Source organism: Cottoperca gobio, chromosome 7, assembly GCF_900634415.1.
Source record: "Cottoperca gobio chromosome 7, fCotGob3.1, whole genome shotgun sequence".
Classification (NCBI taxonomy): Eukaryota; Metazoa; Chordata; class Actinopteri; order Perciformes; family Bovichtidae; genus Cottoperca; species Cottoperca gobio.
This window is the reverse complement of record NC_041361.1, coordinates 11,355,959-11,375,966: the sequence shown is the minus strand read 5'-3', so window position 1 is coordinate 11,375,966 and position 20,008 is coordinate 11,355,959. Positions and strand designations below refer to the sequence as shown.

Genomic DNA, 20,008 nt, shown 5'->3' with positions numbered 1-20,008 from the left:
CACTCATATGGGCCAAAGGTTTTATCAGCGAGAGCCGCCAAATTAGTTAACGATGACTCATTTCCACACTGAAGAAATGTCTTTGACTGAAATTTAAATTCAAGCGGACGCGGAAGTGCAGTTTTCAAATTCAGCAGTGTGGTTTTCGACTTGTTCTTTTGTGTGGTCAAAACGTCCTATTTAAAAGTGATTTATTTACGATATTCATTGTGTAAATAAATCAATTGAGATTTTTTCGATTTAATTTAACACAGTAAAGATACAGGCAGAAATCAGGTTAAGGCATAAACTCACTTTTTTATTTACAATTATGTTAACTAATGACAGAAACAGGAAGTTCAATGAGAGTCTATCTCTCTCTCTCTCTCTCTCTCTCTCTCTCTCTCTCGCTCTCTCTCTCTTTCCTGTTATGAGGAGTGATACTCTGAAATAGCGGTAAACTCTAATACTGATCCAACTTTTTACGTAAAAAAAGGTCAAGCCACCCTCCACCCCAAATAAAATACTTATGTAAAAATTAAACATCGTTATGTGTCTATATTACAGAGTTAAACAAATGAGCTTCCTTGCATTGTGTGTGAGTATTAGCCTTTAAACATCACAACTTACTTTGTACTTTCAGGATCTTGCAGACAGCTCATTATTTTTGCACTGAGGTATGATTTATGTCCAGAACAGGCCTCACGCCGGATGCAGTCAAAGCATTAGTTGATTCAGCAAATGCATCTTCTCATTAAAATGTTTTAAACTGTTTCTGTCTGTGAAATGAAGTCAGTAAGTTCAACATTTAATAGGAATAGTATTACTGTTGGTAGTAAATTCAGTTTTAAGTGTAGATGTTCCACTGTCTTCATCTCTTGCCCTTTCTGTCAGAAAACCTCACAGACTGACTAGAAGTGAACTCTCTGACTCATGTTTTTAAGGGATGTCCATGTCTCCATTAGAGGTATGGGAGTGCCGTTTCTCTAGATCACATCCAGCGCTGTTGTCAACATTTTCTTTGCTCTCCTCATCCTGATCCTCTGATCCTGATCTCCTCCTGAGACGCAGCCCGGGATCTCTCTGCGTCGGGATCTGGAAACTTGAGAAGGAGTTTCCCGATGGTCTCTTCTCTAAAAACAGCACAAACAAAATCATTCAGAAAATGCGGTGAATGTTTGAAGCAACGTTAAATATCAACCCAACCAACCAGTAGTGCTGGCATTTAGTAACCTACAGTCTGGGGAAATGATAAAAATGTTGCTCTAGCATAAAACATGGATGATCATTTCAAACACACTCTTAGCACCACATAATATGATGGTAATAAATTGGTATAATAAATTGTAAATGGGATAATAAAATGTGATGCTCGAACGTCTTGTCTTTTGTCTGGACCCCAGGAAGAACAGTTGTTACCTCAGCAATAACAAATGGGGATCCTAAATCAAGTAAAACAAGTAAGTAAAGTAATGGCACCCATTAGGAGAATCAGCTGTTTATCTCGATGTGCTCAACTTCTAATATTCTCAAAACGGTAGTGCATGGAATCAAGCATTAATTAGCATTTTCTTTTATTTGCTATATTGGGATGCTATAGCAGAAAAGGCACAGATGTTACTAATAACATTAACAACGCCTCAGTTCCTTTCATTGACCCAGTAAGCCATGACAGCTGCATTGAACCAGCATTAATTACCAGATGTACCTGAAACTGAAGCATCTAAATAGAATTTAGCCATCATTTAATTTAATTATTTACTTGTGGTTTTTCTTCTGCGACATGTCAAAAATGTCTTCTGTGAAAAATGCCTAATGTCAAAAGGTTTGCACTTCCTCTGCTGGTGTGAAAGTTGAAAAATCAAGCTGCACGTTTGTTATGTCACGCAATACACCATGGGACACATACCGCCTGGTCCGATTGGTCGCATCAGTCTGTTCATCTGGACGTTCCAGTGTTTGACGTTGGTGCTCGCCTGGCGAAGTTTCCGCTGGGCTGCCTGTCACAGAAAAAGAGCAGCTCATTAAAACGCCAAATACCTACAAGCAATAATGAAAAAAACTACTGTTAGTATTTGCAATAACTACAACTAATATATATATATAATAAGTATCTTTTTACTTTGAGATTACAAAGTTCTGTCACATTAAAGAACATTTGATTAGCAGAAAGAACAGCTCACGTTGAGCTAGTGATACCATCATCAAGTATAACATTCAGAAAATGAGTCACATAAAGTCTCCAAAGGACAGAGCAAGCCTCGGTAAGAGCGGATGTGCAACATGCAATTCAAGCCAAAACAGCAGCTGATGCTATTGGCTTTTTTATTCAGGTATCACACCAGATCCCTAATAAATATCATTTCCTCTAAGAGATCAGAGATCGATAACTTGGACAAAGTTAAATGTAGTTTTGATGATTTGATTGCTTTCTAATTTTACTATTTTTTGTTTCTTACCACTACATCCTGGTCAACCCTGTGCCGGTTGGCGCGCACCTCCTCCAGCTGCCTCTGAGCCTCGTCCAGAGACCGGGACTTGGACTCCATTTCCTGTTTCAGCTCCTGCTTCTCCCTCTGTGTCTTCAGGATGTACTCCTCTTGTTCCTCCTGCAGGCACATCAAGGCCTTCATTTTCTCCTCCTCCTCTGCCAGTAACCTGGACACAACAGAGAACACAAGCATGAATGAATAATTGACTCGACACTGTTTGAGAAGATATTTCTATAATGTTTCTGACATTATAGTGAGCAAAGATGCACAGATATGGAGCTGTGTGTGTGTTCTGCCAAAATCTAAAATTAATGACTCAATAAATATATTAACATTAAAAGTATCAAAAATAATATTAAACTTAAATGTAGGCATTGAAACATACATTTTCCTTTTTATTTATTTTTATAAATGTTTTAATTGATCAAATTATTTTTGCATTAATTATTTTGTTATTTAAAATGTATTTATTATTTTTTAATTGTATTAATTTATGTCTATATTGTTGTTTCACTTTGCATTCTTTCCCCCTATTTATTTCCCAAAACTAATTTATTTATTTATTATTTTCTTTATACATTTCTTCATTATGCAAATAAGTGTGTAATCGATATCAGGGTGTACAGATTGACTATACAACTCAAATTTTTTTATCAATTAATTAAGGCCTACATTTCTTTAAATGTCAGTTTTGGTACCCTTTAATGGCATATAAATTCATTTATTGAGTCATTTATCTATCGTTAAATTTTGGCAGCTTCCATCCTCCATCACAGAGCAGTTTGCAGATTAATGTGATCAATTCATCAGAAACTTTTACTTGAAAAGATTGTGACAAAAACAGCGATACAATAGATTTGACTGATGGCAGCCTTTAACAACTTCCTCTGTTGGCAGCTCAACTTCCTCAGGAACATAACGCAACATAAACTCCTTTCAACAGCTAAGCTTAATATCTGCTGTCTGCACACAAGAGCACCTCCCTTCTAACAGCGCACAGATTATTGTCGGCAGGCTCTTAAGCCAAACAAATGACTTGTTATTGTGCTGTGAAAGTGTATACAAGTCTATAATCCTGTATTAGCAGAGATGGGGGGCTACATATAACACTCAACCCTGCTTGAGCGTAGCGGAAGGCCTCTTCATCCAGCCTGGCTTTAATCTCCAGCTGCAGCGCCTCCTCCAAACGTTTCTGCATCTCCTCCAGCTCCACGATCCTCTTCTTCTGTCTCTCTGCCTCCTCTTCTTTCAGAACCATCTCTGCCTGCATACTGACCCGAGCCTTGACACGCACAGCAAGAAGCAAAGGAATCAACACTATTTGCTTCTGAATTCAAACCTCTTTTCTTCCTTCTTTGCCTCCTCACTCACCTCCTCAGCCTCCTGCAGCTGGACCTCCAGGGCCCGCTGGAGCTGTTCGTGCTGCTGCCGCCTCCTCTGCTCGTCCTGTGCCATGAGGGCCTGAGCCTGCTTTTGCGCCTCCTTGAGGAGATCAAGCTCCACCAGTTTACGCTCCCGTTCTTCCTGCAGAGCCCGCAGCCTCTGCAGCTCCTCCTCCTTGCTCTGTTGTCTCTTGTCCCGCTGCTCCCGCGTTTCACGCCGCTTCAGTTTCAAGTCTTTGTGGAGGGATGTTTTCCCCTCCACATGCAGCCTGATAGCTGTTTGAATGGCTGTGAAGAAGATAATGTTTAATGTCTTGATATGAAGATGAATCTTTTAAGATCGAGCCATGAGTTATCAGTGTATCAGTGAACGTGAGTCCCCTCTGACCTGTGGTCCACTCCTGTCTCTGTTTGGTGTCTGAGGCGCTCATCTCATAAGTCTTGGAGAGGGTTTTCAGACAAAACATGCACCTCTTCCCATCCCGGTCTGGGAGCACCTGTCCAGCGAGGAAAACATTCATTTTAATAAACACATATCCCTTCTTCACTTCTCTTTTTACATTTGTCGTGACTATTTTTTAAATGAACAGTGGTGAGGAGAAAAAAAAATGGTTAACTCACAGGGGAAAAGGCGTTTTTGATCCATTTTGAACTGCCAAACAATATTTCATCGTCTACTTCCTATAATAAAGCATGATTTTAGAATGATTGCTTGTCTTTCCTTGGAGTAACACATGGTGCAGTTTGTAGCGTCACATAACTTGACCAGGCTTCTGTTTGTCATTACTTAGTGTGACATTGATGAGCTAATAATTGACTCGGTGATCACGTCAAAACGATTCAGGTAGCTGGACTGCAGCGCTTCTACGTTAGGCTTCATATTCAGAATGGCTCATTCCTGAGAGTGAGGCTGGCAGACTAATCTTGGGTTCACTTGATCTCTGTGAAGAAATCTACGAAATCTACAACAAGGCAACTTTCAGATTCCACCTGTTGTGCTTTTTTTTCTTCTTTTTTTACTTTTATAAACATACAGAAAAGGGGGAGGGATTGTAATTCTCTCCTCGCTGAAGGGAAGGTGGTTCACATTTTTTTGGAGGGAGGGGGAGGACCTAAAAGGCCCTGTCACACATATCCGTATGACAGAAACGTATGCCGGCACATACAGAGTCCAGATACGTCCAACTTTTCATCGGATTGGATCGTAAAAGTGAACATATAGATACGCATGTCTAACTTATTGATAGAGCATCACTTACTTATACAAAATGTATCAGACGAATGCATAACGTATACGAAATATCAGGCAACACGCTGGTGTACATTGATATAAGGTAAGGTATAAGTAGTGTTCGTTAAGAGCTCACTGTGTTACGCTGGGGTGCGTTGTTGAACGCTGATGTTTTGAGCATGTTCAAAATTACCGGACATACCCGACGTGTGCTTCATAAGATATGCAGACGTTACGTGACGTTAGACATACGTGAATACGGAATACGTAAATACCTATGTGACTACGTTAGAGGTTCGTTAGATATAGGCTACGTCGGCTGACGGTGAATCCTACAGCCAGTTTATTGATAACGAGTGGATACCCTATTCCTACCCTATGTTAAGATGATGCCTGACGACGGAGTAACTTATTAAACGTGTTTCTACAGTACAGCTAGCGTTCAGCATGTTAGCCGTTCTCCAGCATCAGCATGACGTGAACCAGATGGCACTTTTCCAGCTCCGTTGTCCAGACGCTCTGATACGTTTTAAATTATTAAGTGATACGCTATCAATGTTTGACATGCGTATAATAATTTGTTATGTATTCGTTATGTTTACGTCAGCTACAACACCGCTGTGGAAAAGTTGGACGTATTTGGACTCTGACACATTTTGAGCTAATTTTCATATACGCCGGCATGTTTCTGTCATACGGAGCTGTGTATGTCTGACGTGTTTGGCGTATCGTCTGCGTCCTTCAAACGATCACAACTTACCCTTCATTTATATCAGCCGGCATAAGTTTCTGCCATACGGATGTGTGTGACAGGGCCTTAAGGGATTAGTGTCATGCCATGTGTCACTATTCTACAGAAGCTCCCGCCTTCACTGAATCTTAATTAACAGAAAGCAGAGTGAGGATAAGTTGTGTCTATTATCAGTAAATTGTGTCAAATAAATGTAAACATGTTAAAGGGAAACAAGTCTTGGGGAGTACTACTGCGTGTGTGAAAAAAACTGTATAAAGCCTTTTGTGGCTCCAGAGGGAGCTGCCTGAAATCTGATAATTGATTATAGCGGAGGAAGAGAGGTTACCAGACCTCTGTAGCCCGCTCTTCATCTCCACATGAGGCTCGAGGCTACACTAGCCACTACAAGCCTAACACACCCAAATCGACAACGAAACTGTCGGCAGTCAAGTTGCATTGTGGGTAATGTAGGCGCCAGGTTTTGACACGGAAGTGGAATATTTGGAATAAAGAAGCCGATATCTCTGGTTCTGCTGCATCGAGTTTGATACTTTTTTATTAAAGTGTCCATTGTGAGTCTGACACTGTTATAAGAGTGCTATACTAAATCAATGGATCACTCTACTAATGTTTAAATTGGAGTAAATTCATCTTAAATACTTGGTATACTTAAGTTAACAATGCTAAAATTGTGCCAATTTAATAGTGTTAGATTACTTTGAGTTATAGTGAGGAATGTATTGCACTTTATCTCTTAGTCAAGGAAAGGGTCCAAATTATAATAACACTTTCTTTTTTTCAGACATAATGTTCTGAGTTGTGAGAAACAAGTGTTTTATTTAAATTTATTTTAGAGTTCTGACGAGGTAACATGTCCCAGTAATTCACAAGAAAGATGAGGGATGTGGGAAGTCATAAAAAAACTGTTAATGATCTCACAGCCCCTCCCACCCTCATCTTGCGAGACACCTAGGGGAAGAACCGCTGCCTTAAAGAAAGATATCTTGATTCAAATGTACAAAACAAAAAAGCAAATGGGCAGTATGTGTTTCTTTTCTAGATACACTGACAAAGAATGCAATGTTATTAAAAGCCACAGTTCTTTCCAGGGTTTGCAGTGTTTAGTTTTGAAAGACGATCATCTCCAGCTGCTTACCTCCACACAGCAGTTCCCATCCAGATCTATGTTGCCCTGGCAGTCCTTGCGGTCCTCCCCGGTGTAGTAGGACAATTTGCTCGGCCTCAAAGTGAACCAGCGTTCCTTCCAGTTTCTCCTCAGCTGACCTTTCTTCCACAGATAACCCTGCATGCCGACACACACACACACACACACACTGTCCGTCACCAACACAATGCAGAACATGTCAGCAACATAAACACAGACTTCTGAGGGGTCTCCTACCTCTTTCAGGACATCACCAACTATCTCCCTGTATACTTCCTCTATAGCCATGCTGGTTATGCTCTTATCAATTCCTTTGGTTAACTTTCCCGAGTTCATCATCTCCAGAAAAACCCAAACAGTAATGCCACTCTGCTGCACGGAGTCTTGGGAGAAGAAGTCTTCTAATTCAACACAGTTGAACTCAATACTCATACCCATACATATCTTCTTGAGGAGGTACTCCACCTGAAGAGGAAAAGAAAGCAAAGTGAGAATTAATGTGCTTCATTTGAATTATCCGTCTTTGCTGTATTACACTTCAGGGAGGTAATTTCAAATATATATATATATATATATAATCAAGTACCTTTTGTTATCTTATTGGACTGCGTGTTTTTTACTTCACTACAGTTGGGAAGCTATTCACAATAAATGTTTTGTTGGCAGATAAGAGCAGAGCACTCTGGCTTTATATTATTTGTGCACTTTATTTCTAGTTTCCCATTTTCAAAATAAAACACCACAGTAAATACCACATCTAATAGTGCCCTTTCTCAAAAGTAACTTTTATTTATGTGTATTCTTAAATAAATTTACTTTAGTAACGGTATTTACCACATTGTAGTACTCATTGCACCACAGATTTATTTGTAAAGTAATTTGCGGTTGGTGTGTGAAGCACGTACTGAAATAAAATTGGATAACGTTTTCTTAAAGTCAGCATGATAGAGACTACCCTGCCCTTGAATGGAGGGTTGTGTCTTGGCAGAAGCAGTGAAAAACACACGACAGGAAACCAAAGCGACTTTGCAAGTGAGAAACAAGCCCACACAAAGAGCACCGCATTTCATCATGGCAAAAAACAAGGTTTCAGGCAGGGTGCATTTAGTGGTTGTAAAAAATCCAACACCACTTTTAGGTCACAGATTACTGACTACAGTCTCTGAATTGTACTCAACAACAGAGCACAATAACTTAAAATATACATTTGGGTAAATTTAGAAACGTGAATTTAGAAAAGTGTCACTATCATTACATGTGGCCACGATTCAAGATGTGCATATTTGTTTGTTTGCATAATCTTACAATAGAAAATACTCTTTGCAGTCCATTCATGTTTTAAATATTAAGAAATACGTCCAAGAAAAGGCAGATTTTTTAAATGATCTGTTTTGTGATCTAAATTGTAATAAGTGAGTGAGCGTGAAGAAATTCCTTTAAGTCTAAATATAATCTAGATGAACCTACCTCGTCAGGGACCATAACCAAAGGGTACTTGTCCTCAGAGAGAAAATTAAAAAGGCACCAAAGCCGAAAAGCATCCTTCTCTGGCAGAACAGTGCAGCTGGTTTTGTCCGTCTGGTAGTTTTTCTTTGCCGTAAGCGTCCAACATAGCTCATCTACGTTTTCCTTAATAAAAGAGCCTTCAATAACCTACAGCAACAAAATGCAGAGATTAAAAACACTATAACTACACCGCATTGCAATTTGATAAAAACTAAAAGAGCATATAGTTTTGTTTTTAACACCTTATCCAGGATGTATTTGTTGAGGTAAGGCATATAACCCTGACTGGAAACTGGACCATCATCATCATCCCTGAAGTGCTCCTCCAAAGCAACTGGGTCGTGTGGGATACACAAGACTGTGCACAGGTTGTGGGACAGCACCTGAAAAACCACATTGTACAGGAGGACAGGAATATTTTGAGGATAACACACTGCAGCAGAGATAAATCAGATAAATCAAATAAGCGTCACTAGCATGCATGTGGATGATCCATTATTTCCTATTTAACTGAATTACACACTGTATATCGAGTAGACGTTTTGTTTGCTGGGATAAAACTGTTGTGGTATTAATCCCTCACATATCATTGGGAAACAAAAAGAGAAAATGTTCATTTTTATCTTTAGGGAACTGAAATATTGAATTTCTGCTGCATCGTACTTCTAAAAATACTTTTGTTTGCACAAACATCAGTGTGAAAAATAATGGAAATAATGTGGCTGCGTGGAGCCAGAGGACACACTTCATGGCAAATTATTATTTTCTTTTACATTTAGTGATACACAAAGTGCTTCACAGGTGACTGACAAACTGAAAGGACAAATAGTAAAACAGTAAGAGACTTGTGCTAAAGAATATAGAATCATAAGATTGAAAAATGGGCATAAAAAGGATAAAAGTGAAATAATATAAATAAATTAGCTAAAAGGCGAAAACCAAAAAAAGATGAAAATCAATCATCCATAGGACATGCTGAAAAGTCAGATTAAGATTAGTAAGTTATAAGTAACATTATCAACAGTAGTACTTCTTTAACTTTTACTGCAATCAATTTGTACAAGTGAGAGCGTGCAACTTCTTGAGATATCTGTTGCATTTTTATCAGTCTCTGTGTGTTGAGCCATAACCACATCCTGTCTCTAGTCTCCAGTGCACTACAACATCTGTCAGTTTTTTAGGCCACAGCATGCAAACTGCTTGCTTCTGAGCGCGTCTAAAGAACATGGCTGCATGCATGAGGGGGATAAGCCATGTCATGAGGCTGACTAGCTGTGAGCCAGCAGTGGCAGGCAGCACATCGCAGGCACGTGGAGGTGGCTAGAAATGGAGTCTGATCCACACCAAGACCAATAAATGACATAACAATGAGAGCAACAAAAATACAGAGGCTTCATTGACGCCCTGTAGCGAGGGACAACAATCAGCAACATGTTTGCACTTTGTCCTTGCTATCACTGTAACAATGTTGTTTTGACGTACACGGGCTCATGTCTATTCCACTTGCTGTTCTCTGGTCATGTCCAGTGCCAGAGGACCCTTTGCACTACAAGCTGGTACATGGAGACCCAGTGTAAGCACAGCTTGGAGATGAGGGCTCCCATTCATATACAGACTGAGAGCAAACTGTTACTCTTGTGCTCTGCTTGCCAGACAGAGATTCATATTGTGCCGTCTTTCAGCAGTGAAAGCATTTTACTCGAAATATAGAGAACAAATGTGTTCCTTGTTGGACAGCATATGGTTTCAAAACCCACTAAATACTGAGGGTGATAAGTAATATCAGATTGCGTACACACTTCCTGTAGCACCGACTCAAATGTAACAAAGAACAAATAACAAGCATTTGTGACATTTAGTTTGCTGAACACTTCAAATATTTTCACCTCATCCTCCTCAGAGCGAGCCCACGTGATGGAATATGAATTGAGGTTGGAAATGAGGTAGCAGTGTTAAAAAGTGAGTGAATTGTCAGACAAAAAAAAGCTATTTTTCCAGGTAGAAGATCCCACACTCACCTTCAGCTGAGACTTGGACACCTTACCGCTCTTCTCCAGATCCAGGGCAGTGAAACCGTACCAGATGGACTTGAGCAGCTCAGACCGCAGGTCCATGTCTGCAGCAGAGTTACTTTCTGGTTTCCTCCACTACGGCTCTTCTTCTTCCCTCTGCTGTTGACACAGGGCCCCTGGGTGACAGGCAGACACACACACTGTTCTGCTGCTGTCAGGCAGGCATTGGGCTTTAGCAGGCCGCTGGCAGCGACACCTGCAGGCCGCCCACAGTCTCTGACAGAAAGGGAGGGTCTGATTGTTTACTACACGATCTGATCCTGCCTCCCTGTGTGGAAATAAGTATTCAGGTCCTTTTAAGTAGAAATATCACAACATCAAAATACTTGATAACAAGTTAAAGTCCTTGGTTCATAGTATAGTTTATTTTACACTGTTGCATTATCATTATAGTTTAATGATATTATAGTATGTTCTATGGTTATAGCATTAAATTATCATTACTGATACATTAAAGTGTAGTCAGTATTTTAATGTTGTATAAAGGTGGTCGAGGTGGAGATAACGTTTATGGTAAATCATTTATAATAAGGCATCATGTTGTTATTATAAATGTATATATAGATATGTATATATATGTTACTATATTTTACTGACAATATCTATATTGTCAGTAAAATCTTAATCTTCAAAGTAACAAGTATCTGTTGTCAAATAAATGCAGAGAAGCATAAGTATAAAGTAGCATAACATAGAAATACTTAAGTAAAGTACAAATACTTTAAAATGGCACTCAAGAACTGTAAAAACTTGAGTAAATGTACATTACACGTCTGTTGCCTTCACGGGCTCGTGATAGTATGGACATTACGAGTACTTCTAATAATGAATGTGAAAATCGGATTTTTCTAGGAGACCTGAGGAGTCAGGATTTGACGTGTCTTTGAGGTAACAAAGAAATGTTATATAAAATTATGTTATTGCTACGGTATTATTTGCGAACTAACGTTAGCTAGTTTCGTTTTATCTGATACTTTTAGTCTGGCGTAAGCTGACTGAGAAATTAGCATTTAATTGTTAGCTTCAGCTAACTAGCTAAGTTAAAGCTAGGCCTAACTGTTAACGTTACTTGTTTGTTTGAGTATTTTACATTGTTTTAATAATTTTTAAAAAGCTGCAAAAGTACCTGTTAGCCAATTAACGTTAGTCTGGTTTCAGACGTCTGAATCAACAGCCTCCTGTCACATTTTGTTGAAAGTGATTAAAAATAAATGTAGTCATTAAAGAAATAACGGAGAGGTAACGATAGTAAAATGGCTATTGACTGTTGATATCAGACAACTGCTGCTGCGGCTCATTCCTAAAGTGGCCCGACAAACATCGCCCTCCAGAGGACCTTTAGGAGAAAATTAACTTGGAGGCCGGCAAAGCTACATGAAACTTTGTTATCCAGTATCTTTAGTATTACAAAGTTATGATCATGATAGTTAGTTTATTTGTATTTGATATGGACATCAAAGTAGCATTAGAAGTGTAACATACATGAATGCACAACACAGGGACCAGATGCATTGTGTTTATTAGTGTGTGTAGTGAAACTGTCATTTACAACAGTTGGCCACATGAGGACCTAAAAAAATAAAAATAAAAATACATCCACAAATACATCCACACAAAAATACATAGACAAATATAAATATACAAATACAACAAACACAGACGCGAATACATAAACAAAATGCAGGTGTGTCTGGGGTAGGTGTGAGAATGTTGTTTCTCTTTTAGTCATTTTATTATTAAAAACTTATTTATAACTTTTACAACTTAATTATACAAAGAAATTACATATATGTTGCATAGGAAATAAAATAATCAATCAGCATTTCAAACCAGAGCCATACAACTTATATAAATATCTCTTGATATGGCTGGCTTAAAACAAAACAAATGCTGCTCAATAGTATTATCATGATTTATGCTTTGTTTTTAGTATTATATTTGTATTTATTTGTATTTTACTTGATTTTTCGTATCAGTGTTTTCTTGTTACCACATTTGTTCTGTTACTTGTTTTATATGTTACATGTTCTCGTGCTGATTTTATGTGTTGGTGACAAGACACTTTTCCACTCCGGTGGATAATAAAGTTCTATTCTACTTGCAGTCCGCGGCAAAAAAAAAGCAATCACGTGGTAAAACTTTCGCGTCGTTACCATGGAGCTGTTTATGAAAATACGTTATTGATTGGTCGACAAAATTGTCATGACCAAATTGCTTGCAGTCATTGGTTGGTACGGCTTTCTATTGCGACCAATAACATAGCGCGCTTTTTACAAACTGCAGCAAATCCAGGAAGTTGACAGCCCACTGCGGTGTGAAAATGACCTAACAAGGGATCTTTAAACCTGAACAAAACGCCTGGAAGAACCAAAACATTTGGGATTAATTGTATCAGAAGTGCTTTATTGGGCGCACAGAAGTAACAGAGGCTCTTTTCTATTTTTAAAGTATGTAACGTATGCAATAGATGGCTTTATGTACGTATGTAGCATGTGCTAACGAGAAAAGACATTTAACAGTTTGGTTTCTGTTCGGATTAAAGCTAATTGACTTCTCTATTTAAGGTTGGCTCAGGTTTAACCACGATCAAGTCTGTGCTCTATTGATCAGGCTGATCCACATCGTAATTTAAATTTTTAATGTTTTAATTTACAACATTTTGATGGTGGCATTTGGCTGCATATATATCTAGTTTTCTGGACTTGCTTGTTTTTCTTGCTTCCTCTCTTTGTTAACTTCGGAGCAGTTAAATTGTGAATTTTTAAAACTTTGGAAGGAATTGTTGTCTTGCTTATGTTTCTGCTGGTGCATGATTTATCGATTTTGTTTATCTTTACACACAGTTTGCTATTAACTTTCTTTTAGTGTTTCAAGTGTGGTTGATCATCTGTGTTTGTTATTTGCTGCTCCTCTAGTTGCTCCTCACACCTTCATATCATTATGGACTCCTCTTCAGTCCTTCATCAGCAAAGTCAGAACAAAATTCGCAGTGACTTCATGAGGTAAGCCAGTTTATAAAGAACATTTTTACACTTTATTTTCTCCTGCCTTTAGGGCTGGATATAAAAATCCTCATTACTTTTTTGGGTGCAGCTTGTAGCAAGTACGGAAAGCTGGCATTTAATGTCCTGTCATATTTGTAATCTTGTCCACCTATTGTTTAATTAGTTAATTCCTGATTAAAATAAACACACACTAACAAACCAAACACCAAAAAATCAACAATTAAAACAATGTTTTACTCGAATTACATTTTATATTTTGCTAACTGACTGGTTTTTTATACGCAGAACGAAGAATGAACATAACAAAATGCCTGCGCACCGAAAGCCTTCCAAACTCCTCCCCGCACCTCCCCTTTCCAACCAGAATATTGAGAACCAGGATCCAGGAAACTCAGAAATGGCTAAGAAGGCACCTGTGCGACCAGGTGTAAGTAGGATTCCAGTGCTGGCAAAGTCCCTTAGTCTTCCGACGACGTCCGACTTCGTTCAATCTCACTGTAGGTGGGAGGAGAAACCTCTTGCTGTAAGTTACCTCCTTCACGTCCGGCAGATTTGAATGTTTTTTACTTAATCAGATTAAGAGTATGTTCTTAATACTTTATCATTTTCCTACAGGGGAAAACTAAGAAGAAAAAGCCGTGCACCAGGCCTGTACCTTTCAACCTGTCTCAACCTAAGGGCTCAAGAATGGCCACTGAAAATCAGCAGCCCCTCACTGTGTCACAATCAAGGACTGGCACTCATGCTGTCCAACCTGATAACAATGTATGCAATGATCGTCTAAAAGCCCAAAACATAAATGTAAAACCTACTAAACATCCAGCTATGTTAAACCGCAATATGGACTCAACCAAAGGTACAGGGACGTCTAATGTAAAGGCGACGGAAGACACATGCAGGCCTTGCAACACATCTAAGACTTCTGCCACTTTGGCCAAACCTTTGGCAGCCATTTCTAATAATGCTATGCATCAGACCAGAGATGTTTCTTGCACAGCACAGCCTGCTGTTAGTGCAGAGGCCTGTTTGGATAACATGCGCCTGCTCAGTCTCAAAGATCCAGCCAAGTCATCTCATGCTAGCCAAAACATGCAGCTGACCACGCAGGACAATGTTTACAAAAGTTCAACCGGTAAGTTAAATATGTTGTTGCATTATCATTGCTTTTGCATGTCTGCATCTATGTAGACTAATTTGATTGTGCACTCGGTTGGCAGTTTATTAGCTACACCTCATCTATGTCTTGCTGCAAAAACCAATTGTGTTTTGGGGACAAATAAAAGTTAAAAGTGCTCCTAGCTTAAATGAAAGAAGTTTGAGATAACAGACCAATAAATCCTACCTTCATGAAGGTTATTATTTTTTCGGGAGGCGTTGATTTAACTTTTTAGTTTGTGATGCTGTATTGTATTGTGTTATCCCCCCCCCCCCCCCCACACACACTTATATTAACGAGGGTAGGCTAAAGAATTGGAGCAATTCTATATCCTACTTTTGAATATAGGTTTTGATTACATTTCTTGTCTGTTTAGTTTGTTTTACACTAATTGGACATTTTTTAATGCTGCTACAACAACTGCATTTCTCTAGAAATGAATGTTTATTTTTTTTATGCGAATAGCAGTAAACAGTGTTATATATTTCAGACAAAGGGAAGAACTTCCACTCTGATCATGCGGCTTTGCTCAGTATCCTCCGGAACGAAGGAGTAAGTGCTACAGGATCTGCAACTCCACACTCAAAACACTACGACTATCTGGTGAGTGGGTTTTATAGTTCCTGTTTACTTACCACTTTTACTATTTATTTTTGGTCCGTACACTTTTACCGACGTGGTTGTTATTGAGGTTTTGAATGTTTAGTTTCAGTGTTCAGTGTTACAAATCTTTCAAATGTGTTTAATAATAATTTTGCTGGTGATTCTCTTGTTTGCAGCCCCAGCGAGTTTCTATCATGAAGAGTCGACAAAAAGCTGAACCCATTACAAGTAAGCAGCACAAGCTTAGAAACATTTATCTGAATATACAATATGTGATCACAGTAGATTTACAAGTTGTTGTTAAACCCATTCACAATGACTGGGTGACATTAAAAATGTCATGTCATTGTGGAGTGATGTCTTAGTACATTTATGTATTTTGTAGAGCTGCAAGGTATTTCTTTTTTACTAACCCTGTTAGGGTCACCATTGCAAAATTACAAACTTTACTTCTAGCCAAAATTGTGTTTGTATGATAAGTAGAGAGCAAGATCTAAATCGTATGAGACCCATGATACCAAATAGATATTGATAAACTGATTTGTTTAATGGATGTTACTACGAAGGAACAGAACATTGCGTGCTTCAGTTTCAGTGGATACAGTAATTAACGTAAGATCACTTTCATGCTCGTAAAACTGAACTCTACTCGGTATTACTTTATGTATAAAGGTGAATAACTAACAATGCAATGTAAATGAACTGATCTTTGCAACAGCATTTAATCTGTACTCTTTGTACTTTTCACCCAGGATTACTGAAGTCGGTGCAGTTCTCCCCAGACTTCGCTGCACTGCAAAGTATCCTGCACAACGAAGGAGTGAAGGCTGGAGGGCCCGTGGAGGGCAGAAACTCCGTCTGTCCGGGCAGAGGCACTTCAATCTACACAGTATGTTTACATAAAATATGTTTTCACTCTGGCACTTTTTTCTTATCATCTTATTTCATTTCTTTTGAAACACAAACACGGTTTCATTGACTGTGTTGTTTCCTTTCTCAGGCTCAGAGAGTGCCGGTTAGAAAGAATCACGCAGAGGCGACCGGAGGACCAGGAAGTAAGATGCAGAGTCGTTATCTTATGAAACTTGCTTATCTCTTTGTCCTTTTACCCTGATGTGACGCTGCTGTTTTGTCCTCAGCACTAGCACTCAAAGAGACTCCGCTGAAGAAATGGACTCCTCAGAGGGTCCGCGACACCAGGCATCGGCCCATGTCTGCTATGGTGAGTACACATCTTTAGTATGTTCAGGCTCTATCTGTTTGGTACGTTCTCACAGCCACTCCCTTCTCTCACCATGCTGCTGTTTTCAGAAATGGCCTCTGTCGACACAACAGTCACCGTACACATGCACTCCCGGGCTGCGGAGCTGCAAAACCAACCTTCAGCCGCGACAGGAGGTGAGAGCAGGAAATCATGTTGCTTTTATAATGTGTCCAGAGAGCTTTTACACAGATCTGTTCGAAAGTCTAACGCAAAACAAAAAGAGAAACATTATCTCTGTAGGAGATAAGGGTTTCTGTACTTTTCTACATCAAAATTGGGTTTCACAATTGAGAGAAACTGCCTGTCAAAACTTAATGCTTTATTAGAAAATATCAAACATGTTGATTTCGACATAGGAGGATGGACTTTGTGCAAATAGTATTTTGTCATGAAAACATCCCCATGAAATCGGTGATCTTACTAAGATGTTGGATGCTGAAGATGTTAACAAATTCATTAATTATCAAAGTCCGCATATAAAGAGCTGATTGCAATTCTTTTTTTTTTAAACTTAGTGCCGATGATGAATATCTGATATTGAATGACTACAATCAAATGCACTCCAGAACAATGGGCATGTTGAACATTATTCAGTAGTTCTTAGCATTTTAATACTACTATCACAGCATATAATGTATCTTTAACCAGAAATAAATCTACTGTGCTGCGTATCGTAATCGTATCGTACAAAACACTAGAAGATTGTGAGTTCAATACCAGGCTGCCACCATTGTACCCCTGAGCAAGGTACTTAACCCTGAGAGACTGTCCCTGTACTTAGTTCAATGCAAGTCGCTCTGGATAAGAGCGTCTGCTAAATGACCTGTAATGTAATGTAATGTAATGTAATGTAATGTAATGTAATTCGTATGACTTTCTTATTTGTTATCAGGAGATTGTCCAGAGGTTATTTGATGATCAAGAGGACGAGCAGAGCACAAGTGTGACGGATACAGATCCTGAGACACGAGCAGACCAGCTCCCAATTCAAGCCACTACTGTAAGAAATGATCAGAAGTTAAAAAGGTGACTTCTTGTTATGTATTTAAAATGTATTGTAAAACTGTTTGGTGTTGTCCCTCACTCCTCTAGACTAAATCCCACAGTGAAGAGAAGGTAGAGGCGAGCAGGGTCAGCAGCGAGGAGGAGGAAGAGGAAGAAGAGGAGGAGGAGGAGGAGGAGCAGGGGATTGTGGGAGGAAAGCCGTTCTTCCAAGCACTGCAAAGAGAGTCTGTCATTTTTTTCTCAACGGGCAAATCGTTGTTAAGAGTTCCACGTTTTAAGAAGGAGGAGAGCTCGCTCCGTCACGAGCAGTCAGTGAAGTCAGTGCCAACCTGTCAGACCAACCCTTCTGTTCAGAGTCTGCACAGAGGTAACACTCGCATCTCAAAAATAATTAATCATTCCCTAAATTGTGACTGTAAATATCTATTTAAAGTGTGACTTCTTTTTATTTTGTTTACAGACCTCATTGTTCAAAAGACTTGGGCTCTGAGTCCTGTGGCGATGCTGCGTAAGCGTTTTCCTCCTCTGGACGAGCTTCGCATGGACGAAGAGGTGGCCTCCTACACCTCAGTGTCTGTCCCGGCTGCTCCTGGGTTTCTCCCCCCTCGGTCCCGCTGTGGAAACCCGCTGGTCTCCATCCTGCACTCCGAAGACTCCTTTGTGAGTACACCGCTGACCGAAAAGAAGAATTAACGATGCTATGTGTAGCACTTTTACATTAAATCACTGACATAATAGTTTTGAAGCGGTTCATCGATCTTAAAAAATTAATTAAAATAAAACAGTTTCTAAAAGTGTATGTAAAGGCAAATGACCTGAAAATCCATATATGCAAGATAAAAAGTGTTTTATAGAACAGTATGTATTACAAAAAACAGTTAGACGAGTACACTGCCAATAAAACGTATTCACCCCCTTGGTAAACAAGATAATCAACCTATTTCCCAAAATATTGAACTATTCCTTTAATTTACAACATAATATGCTCCAACACACTACAGCGCTACATCCTGACAAGTTATTATTTAAGTGTTACATTTGACTTTCAAACATGAAACATTCTCTGTCTACATACACAGACATCTATTTATTTATCTTTGTTTTGTTTTCCAGACATTTCTTCCGATTGGTTTGTCCGACACTGGTTGCCAGCTTCAATACAAGTCCAAAGAACACTACTAGTAAATTTGTTTTAGAAACCTTTTTGACTTTGTAAATGTTAATGACCGCGCTCAGTAAATGCTTTCTTAAAAAAAGAAAAAGGTTATTTCTGTTTGAATAACTCTTGTTTTACACAGCAGGCTCATTAATGTGGATGCACGCCTATTAGAAACAATGTTTTTTAAATGAATAAAAACAAACTAAAGCGTTTTAAAAGGTCAATAAAGACTTAATCAGTGTTATAGCTTTAGTATACATAGAGAATGTACAGTGTTTATAATAAATTTATATGTTACTGTCTGGCCATGTATGAGTTTTGTTTTTTTCAGCTCTTGAAATTATTATATATTAATCCCACACATTATCAATCCCACACTTTCTTAAGTCTTCTGCAGTTCTGAAGGAGCTTTTACAAACTGTCTGAAAAATAACTCAAACGACATAATGCCAAAAACACTTGATCCTACATTTCCCATAATGCAACAGAGTCAGGTTTAGTGCTGAAACAGTTTGTTTAGATAGTTAGATCAACATTTGTCAACATTTTTAATAATTAAGCGCTCGTATAAATAGTAATTTATGAAGGAAACGTATCACATTTGTGTGTTCAAGCCGCTCAAATATCAGGATTTGCTGCTCTTCTCTCCTTTGAGTCAAAGTACATTTTATATTTTTGGGGTTTTGGATTGTTGACGCAAGCAATTTGATGATGTTACCATGAATTTCCACTTCTTTTTCTTTTTCTATTTTAATTTACCTTTTTTATTTTACCAGGAATATTTTTACTTGCCAAGGCGGCAGCATAAAAAGTTTCACGTATATAAATAAACAACAGACTCAAAACAAAAAAAATAAAAAGTCCTAAAAAATCTCTCTTTTAAATCTGTTTTCTTTTTGGCTGATAAAGTTTATCATTAGAACTTGCCATGGTATTTATTTTTCCTGAAGTCTTATGTAATTCTGTCGTCGCTCGCGTGAACGCCTCAGCATTAAAGACGTGGAGAAGATCATGTTTATTGCATGAAAGAAGATATGCCAGGTTGTCTATGGGCCAGATGTAGTGTTCAAGCCCTTTTCAGGAAACATGTTAAAAGGTGCACATACCGGCTTCATGTGACACACTATCCTGTTGAGAGGGAGAAGACGGTACTGACTGTACATGTGAAATACACCCTGCTGCTGAGTCAGCATGATTCTGACGGGCAGTGTTTTATTAGGCTATTAAATGTCAAACGTAAAGAATGAAGTTCCAAC

The 20,008-nt window shown here is 38.7% G+C and overlaps 2 protein-coding genes across 3 annotated transcripts; one reads left to right on the top strand and one right to left on the bottom strand.

Moving 5' to 3' along the window:
• Positions 1–203: 203 nt before the first annotated feature.
• Positions 204–11,790, bottom strand: LOC115011064 (differentially expressed in FDCP 6 homolog). 2 transcript variants are annotated; one of them, XM_029435998.1, is made up of 13 exons: positions 11,687–11,790; positions 10,507–10,828; positions 8,731–8,871; positions 8,450–8,635; positions 7,220–7,447; positions 6,974–7,120; positions 4,475–4,534; positions 4,242–4,350; positions 3,843–4,141; positions 3,587–3,753; positions 2,439–2,637; positions 1,889–1,979; positions 204–1,112 (listed from the first exon to the last, which is right to left on the bottom strand). In XM_029435998.1, the coding sequence occupies exons 2-13, from the start codon at positions 10,600–10,602 to the stop codon at positions 919–921; spliced, it is 1,917 nt and encodes a 638-aa protein (XP_029291858.1). In that variant the 5' UTR covers positions 10,603–10,828; positions 11,687–11,790; the 3' UTR covers positions 204–918. The 2 variants fall into 2 exon arrangements, with proteins under 2 accessions (XP_029291858.1, XP_029291859.1); XM_029435999.1 differs by lacking the exons at positions 4,475–4,534; positions 11,687–11,790.
• Positions 11,415–19,058, top strand: troap (trophinin associated protein). Its single transcript, XM_029435997.1, has 14 exons — positions 11,415–11,448; positions 13,476–13,562; positions 13,851–14,088; positions 14,181–14,697; positions 15,212–15,324; positions 15,501–15,552; positions 16,077–16,213; positions 16,325–16,379; positions 16,464–16,546; positions 16,636–16,722; positions 17,481–17,588; positions 17,681–17,960; positions 18,054–18,253; positions 18,707–19,058. Exons 2-14 carry the CDS (start codon positions 13,501–13,503, stop codon positions 18,773–18,775), a joined length of 2,001 nt encoding a protein of 666 aa, XP_029291857.1. The 5' UTR covers positions 11,415–11,448; positions 13,476–13,500; the 3' UTR covers positions 18,776–19,058.
• Positions 19,059–20,008: the final 950 nt, after the last annotated feature.

Bases quoted from the DNA above. Each gene is read 5' to 3' on its own strand.
- LOC115011064 (XM_029435998.1), bottom strand. From the start codon at position 10,602: ATGGACCTGCGGTCTGAGCTGCTCAAGTCCATCTGGTACGGTTTCACT. The intron at 8,636-8,730 runs GTGTTAAAAACA...TTGTTGCTGTAG, and splicing joins ACAAATACATCCTGGATAAG to GTTATTGAAGGCTCTTTTAT. The intron at 2,638-3,586 runs GTTGAGTGTTAT...TGTTGTGTCCAG, and splicing joins TTCCGCTACGCTCAAGCAGG to GTTACTGGCAGAGGAGGAGG.
- troap (XM_029435997.1), top strand. From the start codon at position 13,501: ATGGACTCCTCTTCAGTCCTTCATCAGCAAAGTCAGAACAAAATTCGC. The intron at 15,325-15,500 runs GTGAGTGGGTTT...TCTTGTTTGCAG, and splicing joins CAAAACACTACGACTATCTG to CCCCAGCGAGTTTCTATCAT. The intron at 17,589-17,680 runs GTAAGAAATGAT...TCACTCCTCTAG, and splicing joins TCCCAATTCAAGCCACTACT to ACTAAATCCCACAGTGAAGA.